Below are 9,370 nucleotides of genomic sequence, written 5' to 3' on the forward strand. Positions count from 1 at the left end.
GAAAAATAATTAAAAGATTAGAATAAATTTGAAATTTGGTTAAATAAAATGATATTTGATAATTTATGGAAATTTAAAATATAAAATTTGGTAGAAAAATTTGGATATTTGAGATTAATTCGAGGAGTGGTTAAACATAATCTAAGTTAATAATAAAATATATAAATTAGGTTAAGTACATGATGAAAATCAAGAGGGCAGTTAAAAATCAGCAATTATCCTTAATATATTTAGACATTTGTGATCATATACATGTCATATGAGTTATCATAAATCTAATTATTGGTTGATTTCGACATTTTTCAAAGGAAACACTAAATTTGGTCATATGCTCCATTTTTTGTTTGTTCCTATTCGTAACAATTACCCGTCAGACTTGGAACATCACAAAAACACACAATTAATCTCCATGCTCATTTTATTTTAGAAAGAAAAAAACAAAAGAAAAATCCGTCTGTCAAGAGAGAGCAGTTCCTTCCCTAACCTTGCTCTTCTTTTTCGCAAAACCCCCATTTTCCCCATCACTTTCTTGATAGTTCTTCCCATTCCATTTCGATCGAAGGGTCCACCAGCTTCAACAATGGCAGCAACTGAAGATAGAAGTCACCATCGAAACGCCAGGATCTTCTTCCTTTTACACAAGGGAATAACTAAAAGGAAAAAGGAATCAATGACTCTTCATTTGCATAATCCGTCTGCCTGTTCCCCAGAGCGATTCCTTCCCATCCTTTAAATCAGGTACTCTTCCCGATTTGGGCAATTAAGAGCAGTGGAGAAAGGTTAGATACTCAATCGAATCTGCTTTTATATGGAGATTTCCAGTGTTCTTTCATTATCTATTGAAATTTTTGGCTTTATCTCATGCTGTGTAGTGTTCGTTATTTGTTTATTCAAACTGAGAGTCAAATCTTCGTCTCTGTTTACATCATTACTTGTTGCTTATGATGCTTTTCTGCTCCTATATAAATCGGCATTCCTAAACCTTGTTAGAACCATTCGCTTTCATAGTTGCAGAATACTTCCGTCTTTTTTCTTCACAATGGCCCAGCAGAGCTCTGTCCAAACAAGGTCGGAACCTCCTTCTCCTCCATTTGACCCAACTGTGCCCTCTATTCCTATTGCTTACCCTATTAAAACACTCGATGACCTGGAGTCCAGGGCCTACTTCAATTCATTTCACTACCCATTTAATATATCCACGGTTCCTCTTCAGCCCGCGCCATTGCCCGACAGGCGTAGGATTCTTGTTTGCCATGATATGGCTGGTGGATATATAGACGATAAATGGGTTCAGGGTGGAACTAATCCAGATGCTTATGCAATATGGCATTGGTATTTGATCGATGTTTTTGTGTACTTCTCGCATGATTTGGTCACGCTTCCCCCTCCATGTTGGACAAATACTGCTCACAGGCACGGTGTTAAGGTACCTACTCACTTCACTCATCGGTTTTACTGCTCCATACTTCTTTGTTTTCTTACTATTGTTATTAGTTAAAAGGTTGGATTGTGCCTGATCTAGCCTACTGTAGTTTGCCTGCAAATTTTTATAATGTTATGAAATGAATTCTCGGCTCATTTGTTGTGACCATACATTTTAAATAACGATGTATATTATAGACATATCTGGAAGCGATTTTTAAATGGCTAAAAATACATTTTTCATATTCGAAATCACTCCCAAATGTGACCATAACCATTAAAATAAATGTTTGATTTTATATCTTAAATGTGGTTTTTATATAATCAAAATTGATTTTGAGTAATTAGAAATATGTTTTGGAGTGATTTTGAGTATGAGAAAAGTGATTTTAGCCATTTCAAATTCAATCCCAAACACTACCCACATCTCCTTAAAAATAGCACACATTGGTTTTCTGCATCTTTCCTAAGGAATTTACTGGTAAATCATGCATTATCAATCTTGAACAATCATTTGACATCATTTTTTATATAAATCAAATAAAAAGATGAGCAAATAAAACATTGATGAAAATGATTGAATTAGTAGAGATTTGTCCTTTTTTTTTTTTTTTCCTTTCACTGTAATAATGACGTGTTAGTTAAAATATTATAAATATAAATGTAATTAAAAGAACATATATTTTGAATTGTGGATGTTTTCCAAATTTTCTTAGAAAGCTTTATGACTTGATGTTATTGCGAGAAATTAACTTAGACCACATTTTGCATCGTATAATTCATATCCAGTCGGTAATTTATAGATATGTATATAGCTACCTGTGAACAAGGGCTAGTTACTAAGTGGGCTTGTGATTGCATCATTATGACTAAAACGAGTGGTTTTTTAGTATGTACAAATTAAAAGTGGTATCGAATCTATAGGTGCTAGGGACATTCATTCTGGAAGGAGGGGGAACAGATGTTCGGGATACCTTGCTTTCTTCAAAGGATTCTGCTGAAATGTATGCAGAGCGCTTAACCGAGCTTGCTATTGCGTTGGGATTTGATGGATGGCTGGTATTGCTTAAAGTTTTCCTACCTAGATTGCATTTCTGTAACTTCATTGAAATGTGCATATGAATCCTATATCTTATTAGGTGTAAGTACTTCTTCACAACATATTTTTTCTTCTGTTCTCCTTTTCTGAATTTTATAAGCTTGCATGTATTTATGCACAATCAAGATTTGAATTTTGGATGAGCTTGAAAGCTATATAAATATGCTAATCATTGTCGGGTATAGGAAACATTGTATTTTTTTAAGTTACATCTATAAGATCTTTCTAGAAAATCCAAATAGTTGAACCTTAATCACGGGAAACAAAAGTAATTCTTATGTTAAATAAATAAATTATATTAGTTTGAAATTTGAATGATGTGAACTGATTCTTGATTTTTTATAGTTGTTTCTTCTCATTAAAGTTTGTTGTTGCAGATGAATATGGAAATCTCTATGAGTCTTCAGCAAGTTACTCATTTGAAAGAATTTGTGAGCCATTTAACCCAGTCTATGCATTCTAAGCTACCTGGGTCTTTAGTTATATGGTAAGTCTATGATATGTTACATTCTTAATTATTTGCGTTCTGAGCTTATGAAATCTATTAACTGTTTACTTGTGGACAGGTATGACAGTGTTACAGTGGATGGTTACCTTTACTGGCAAAATGAATTGAATGAGAAAAATAAACCTTTCTTTGATATCTCGGATGGAATATTCGTAAACTACAATTGGAATGTAAGAAATAAAGTTCTTTCATATCTAATAAGAAGTGTTAGTTATCATCTCATTTTTATATTCCATTGAAAAGATAACATCAGTGATTAGACAAAAACGTTCATTTGTCATCTTAGGAAGGCACTCCTGAAAAATCTGCTGTTGTTGCTGGAGAGAGAAAGCATGATGTGTACATGGGCATTGATGTTTTCGGGAGGGGTACCTTTGGTGGTGGAGGATGGGATGTAAGCCTACTAACCCTATGAGGTGTATTGAGTATTGTCATGTGTTATCACTAGTCAACAAGCATCATAGTTAGCATAATTTGGAGACCTTTATAGTTAAATATATGATAATTGGTTACATAATTCTGTTATCAAGGTAAACCCTTATATGTTTGTCCATGTAGCCTTTACACATTACCTTTTCAACTTTCAAGTATAAAAGAATGTCGTGTTACTTTTTTTTTGAAAAGGAAACATGACTTTTCATTGATAAAATGAAAAGCAACTAATGCTCAAGGATACAATAACCTTCAAGAGGAAAGAGAATATGTGAGCAAACAAAATGAAAAGAAATACTAAGAATGTCGTTCAATGTTATAAAAAGCTGAAGGTGGCCTTGAGGCTTTTCCTCATGAAAAGGCGAGGCATAAACCTTGATGCGGTACGAGGCGTAAGCCTTAAATAATGAATTAAAATCTTTTTACAAATCCTAAATCTATATAACCAAATACGGCTAAACATGATAGTCATATAAAAGTATAAAAAGAAAATTCACACGCACAATTTTTACTTAAAAAAAATTCTAAAAGAATATCTTTATCATCACTACTACTACTATTATCATTATTAAGATTGTTTTATACTATAAATTTTTGCCTTCAATGTTTTTAAAGTCACAACCGTCAAAGTAGTCCTAGTTCAAATTGCCATAAATAACTCAAACCTTAACATTTTTTAAGAACTAGGCAAATCACTATTATTTTTCTAATCGTTAGCTGAGGCATAGAGATTATAAGCCTCTATGCATTTGCAAAAAGGCACAAGCCTCTTCTATGAGAGGCGTAAGCCTCTTATTGTTCAACAAAGGCATAAGTCTCGAGACTAAAACTTAGAGCCTTGCCTCGAGGCGAGCCCCAAGGCGTAAGCCTCAATAGCTTTTTAAATCAATGTGTCGTGTTACTAGTTTTTGTCTTTTCTATGTTGAGTTCAATTATTATCCCAAGCCGAGAGTTGGTAGAATTAATTTTTCAACAAAAATATGCTTGCACTTCAGACAAATGTTGCACTGGATGTTCTGAAAAGGGATGATGTCTCGGCTGCCATATTTGCTCCTGGATGGGTGTATGAGCACGAGCAGGACACAGATTTTCAGACTGCTCAAAATAAGTAAGTTAATGATATGAAATTAATTTTTTAGGGGATCATGTCGATGTCGTAGTATTGTACTGTTATCCACCCTTTTGAAATTTCCTACAATAATTGATTTCCTCATGTTTTATAAGAACAACTTATGAATATCATGGCCAACTTGAGCATATTTTAACCTTTTAAGGGATATATCATCAGATGTTTGAATCCTTGCACCTCACATATTGTTGTACTAAAAAAAAAAAATCTGAATATCATAAAATCTTGGACATTCTCAACTCTGTTCTGAGGTTACTTTGAAGGATATCGTCCCTATGTGTTTTATCCTGGAAAATATGCTTTGCTGGTTAATGTTTCATTATATTTTACTTAACTTTTTGATATTTAGTCTGTTTTTGGACATTTAGTTGGTGTTATTAATTCTAGTTTTCCCATCAGTTTTTGGATGCTTGAAATCTATTGGCTTGCTTCCTTGCAATTATTCTTAATGTTGATATTATTATTCGCTAATTATATGACCATCAAAACTCTTCGGCGATTCTTCAATTTCAGATGTTTTGCGAAGCTAAATATTTTTATTTTTCCTTGTTTTCGAATTGTTATCATTTTGTTCTTATCAGGACCTTTTGTTTTGTTTTTGGTCTTTTTAGAGCTCTCTCTTCTTGTTTGAACTTTTCTCCTATTGCGTTGTCCCTTATTTTTAGCATTAATCTATTTTCATTTTCTTTTGAAAAGTTTCGTATCATTTTCAAAAAAAAAAAAGAATGAATGTCTTTTGTATGATGAGTTTTCTCGGAGAGTCACCATTGATCATCTTCCTAAATATTTAATGGAGTTCAATTTTATTCAATTTTATCTACTTTGGACTTAACAGATGGTGGGGTCTTGTGAAGCAATCATGGCAAATAGTGCGAAGTTACCCAAAACTACTACCATTCTACTCAAATTTTGACCAGGTCAGAACTCTTCCAATCACGTGTTCCTGAAAAAAAAGTGCTTGAACACCAATAGTTTTTATAGTGCTGGCTATTCTTTTGTTTTCTTCAAAACTTAGTCTAGTGTAGAGTGAATGGCAGTGGAATTGCATTGGCCTAAAAGGTTAGATGTCTTGGTAGTGGGCATAAGCGCATTATCATGCTTTCATTCTTAAAACTTTAATTTAAAGGAACAAATCCTAATAAATAGATTTCAGATTTTTCATGGATAATTTCTTTGGTATCTCCAAAACACCGCTGATATATGTTTTGTTTATTTAGATCTCATATGAGCATCGGGAATTTTTATTGTCTTATTCACATGTAATCGACGTACTTTATAATTTGACATCAAATAGATTTTATATTGTTTTGAAGGCAAAGGAAATTGTTGTCGTATTGCTTGGATCAACTTCGTTGGCATCTTGTCAAAATGTCATTAATCTGACAGCTACAAATGGTTTCTTGCATGAAAGTTGGTCTGTTATTAATAGCTAGGTTATAAATATTATTGTTCAGTCAAAGTCTATCTCTTTCCACGTTTCCAGGGTCATGGTTATCATGTTTCCATGGATGGAGTAATAATATCAGATGCTTCTTGGAACAATTTATCCTGTCAAAGCTTCCAGGTAAACAATATATCTCTAGGAATTAGGATATTGAAAGGTATGCTTATCTTTAATCCTACTCTACATACATTAAATAATTTTATTACTGGCTTCTGCCCCTGAAGGCATTAAAGGAGACTTGTTATTTACCATTTTGGAATTCTCCTTTCTCAGCGTTTGTAACTTCTTGCAGCCCATACTTGAGGTAACTGATGATTCAACTTCACATTCTGTCCAAGCTTCTTCAAAGTAAGAAGAAATGCTCCTATCTATTCTCTTTTCAATGTGGAGGAGCATTGATAGTTAATAGTAACATTTGTTGGCCCTAGGATTCATTTCTTCAACCCCTTCATTTTTTTGTAATTGTTTCTTTTGTTTAATTGTAAATATAAACTCAAAGTTTCCTTAGTCTGAATTCATGGATTTGCTAGTTTTGAGGTAGCATACAATGGAGGAGGAAGCATTGCACTCAAAGGGACTCTTGAGCAAAATCGCTCCACTATAGTAAGACTCTTTCAAGGAGAGCTCACTTTAGGGGATGTTCCCTTAGAAGTCATCTATTCTGTAAGTGAACTCTATGTATTGAAGATCTAGAAATAACAGGATTCCTTGTACATTTAGTTTAACCTTGGTCCACGACTTAATTTTTGCAGTCAACGTCAAACGGGGATTCTCAACTAGGCCTTTCGTTGGAGTTATTTTCTAGCACAAATAAGATAAATGTTTTACTTACCTCCAGCAATGAAAAGCAATTCTCGACTGATTACTCTGAAGTAATTGAGACAACTCCACTTGAAGTGCCTGGACTTTCTCCTGATTGGTTCGTTCATATGAGCAAAATTCAAATGAGTGGATACAAACTGACAAATATAAATGTTGTCTGCTACAGATCAAGCTCTGAAACTCGTGCATCGAAACACAAATATAATCTATCATCTGACTTCTTTGCAGTGCTCGGTAATATCATTGTTCGGTCTATTGAGGAACCGGATCTTCCTCCTTCTAGTTCATGGCTAGTCGAAACTCCGTATGTTGCAAGGACTACAAATGTAGATGGAACAAGGACCCTTGACATTCACATTGTTTGGGAGTTGAAAGATGGCAGTAGTGATAAGGTATTTGAACGCTACAATGTGCATGTCGTGGAAGTAGCCGAAGAAGGCAACAATCCCCTTGTCAAATTACAAAATGTTTCAAAGTATCTTGGGGTGGCACATGTAAAAGCATTTTATGCCTCCAAACTTGCAATTCCTTCCGGCATCTCAGGTTTCAAATTTATAATCCAAGTTTGTGGAGTGGATGGGAGTGTCCAGAGATTGGAGGACTCTCCGTTTATCTACGTGAATGTCTCATGGTGAGTAAGTTAGGGGATGTTTTCCCCCAAGAAGTTGGAGTTCGGAGGAGTAGAATTGTGTTTGGCCTAGAAGTTCCTTCATAGCTCTTCATACTTAATATTGTATCCTTGTTCTCTTTGGTTGGTTCTTCAGTTTGGTGGGTTTTTCTCTGAAGGATCTTGGTGTTGCTTTGTAGTTTTTCTTTTCTTTTTGGTCTTTGGGTGGTTCGGTGCTTTGCGTGTGGTCCGTCCTTTCTTTCTTGGGTCTTTGTTTGGTTGGGTTCTTGTTTTTGGAGAGCTTGTTCGTCTCCTTTTGGGTTCTACGTGGATTTGTGTTTTACTGTATCTTTGTCACCTCTTCACGTTTGATTGGGGTTTGTATCCATAAATATTGTATTTCTTTATATCTATCAATACGATGTTGTTTCTGGTTAAAAAATATGCATTAAATTTCTTCAAATTAGGAGCAAAAGAATAATATGTTTCTCATACCATCAAACAATGCCAATAAATTTGTTGTTTTAAGGCAAATGATGGCAGGAACTGAAATAATTTCATTTGCAAGGTCACATAAATGTTTGGGATTAAACGGTTTTATGTATATTGAAAATTGTGCTTGTTTTTTCGTAAATTTGTAATCACGGGTAAATATTTGGATTCTTAATCAACTTTCATAGGAAAACTAAGTATTATTATTATTATTATTATTATTATTATTATTTAATGATTTAAATTTTAAAGCACTTCTAAATATAGACAACAAAATATAACCAATATATTAATTTTTAAAAATCAAAATCAAAATTATTATCAAATTTGGCTTAAACTTTTTGTTTTAAAATATCATTTTTGAAATGTATTGGTATAATGTCACTAAATTTAATTTAAATCGAAATATATTTTTTTATTTTTTTGCCATACTCTTACTTTATATATAGAGAGATTTTTACATAAAAATTCATCTTTAGGCTATATATTTCATGAATGTCTTTGAATTTGATTTTTTTTTTCAAAGAATACTTCTTCTGTTAATTTTGAACAATTCTACCATTTTTTCATTTATTAATATCCGTTCTTTTAATTTTCCACTTCATACTTATGAAGTTCACTTAATGTTGGAGAGGGGAGATGTATTTATTATGGAAAGAAAAATATATTTAATATAATTTTTTTTTTCTCATTTTCAATTGGAGAAAGAAAATGCATTTAAGATAATTTTTTCCATTTTAAAATGGGGAGAGAAAAAGAAAATTGACAAAAATGACCTATTTGGAGTTTGATTTTGTATTTTTGACCTATTTTTGAAAAACAAGTTTTTTTGATCCCTTGATGATGAAAATGATGTAAGCATGGAGAATATTGGTTGTACAATTACTCTTATGCCCCTTATTAAATTCTCTTTTTCAATTTCAACAACCAACATACCAAATTAATTCACAAAAAATTCTCCACCTCAAAAATTTATTCACAAAAAATTATTTTATCCAAAATCAATTGACAAAAATTCTCTACCAAATTTAATTTGTTTAATACCCCACAAAAAGTTCTCCTCACCAAATTATTTTCAGAATGATATTTATATAAAAAAAAACATGAAAAAAGAGTTAGAAGATCGTATAGCAATATGAAGAAAAGTTAGACGAATATTCACCGAAGCTTTCCATTTTGAGGTTCAGTTGTTAAGTGATCGTTTAGTTCCAGACGTTACACGATGTGAAAAAAAGTTAGACAATCGTATAGCGATGGGCACTGGTCGTTGTGATGTTGAACGCTAAACGATCGTGTACCTGCGGGAGCTAAGCGATGCGTTTTAAATGCTATACGATAGCACTACACGATCGTTTAGCTTTGGCGTAGGAACTAAACGATCGTGCACCTGCGAGAGCTTTGGTGTAGGAATAGGT

The 9,370-nt window shown here is 33.1% G+C and overlaps 1 protein-coding gene across 10 annotated transcripts; it reads left to right on the forward strand.

Annotated features, from left to right (window-relative positions):
* The first annotated feature begins 372 nt into the window (after nucleotides 1-372).
* Nucleotides 373-8,097, forward strand: LOC150035099 (cytosolic endo-beta-N-acetylglucosaminidase 1-like). 10 transcript variants are annotated; one of them, XM_090315375.1, is made up of 13 exons: nucleotides 373-738; nucleotides 1,009-1,068; nucleotides 1,159-1,426; nucleotides 2,347-2,481; nucleotides 2,899-3,008; nucleotides 3,088-3,199; nucleotides 3,316-3,423; nucleotides 4,457-4,569; nucleotides 5,426-5,507; nucleotides 6,074-6,154; nucleotides 6,327-6,382; nucleotides 6,565-6,697; nucleotides 6,787-7,809. In XM_090315375.1, exons 2-13 carry the CDS (start codon nucleotides 1,040-1,042, stop codon nucleotides 7,489-7,491), a joined length of 1,932 nt encoding a protein of 643 aa, XP_090171501.1. In that variant the 5' UTR covers nucleotides 373-738; nucleotides 1,009-1,039; the 3' UTR covers nucleotides 7,492-7,809. The 10 variants fall into 10 exon arrangements, with proteins under 10 accessions (XP_090171501.1, XP_090171497.1, XP_090171499.1 ...); XM_090315374.1 differs by having other exon boundaries at nucleotides 430-779; XM_090315377.1 differs by having other exon boundaries at nucleotides 616-738; nucleotides 1,015-1,068.
* The last annotated feature ends 1,273 nt before the right edge of the window (nucleotides 8,098-9,370 follow it).

Source organism: Benincasa hispida, chromosome 7 (assembly GCF_027475165.1).
Source record: "Benincasa hispida cultivar pf3 chromosome 7, pf3_genome.v1.1, whole genome shotgun sequence".
Taxonomy (NCBI): domain Eukaryota; kingdom Viridiplantae; phylum Streptophyta; class Magnoliopsida; order Cucurbitales; family Cucurbitaceae; genus Benincasa; species Benincasa hispida.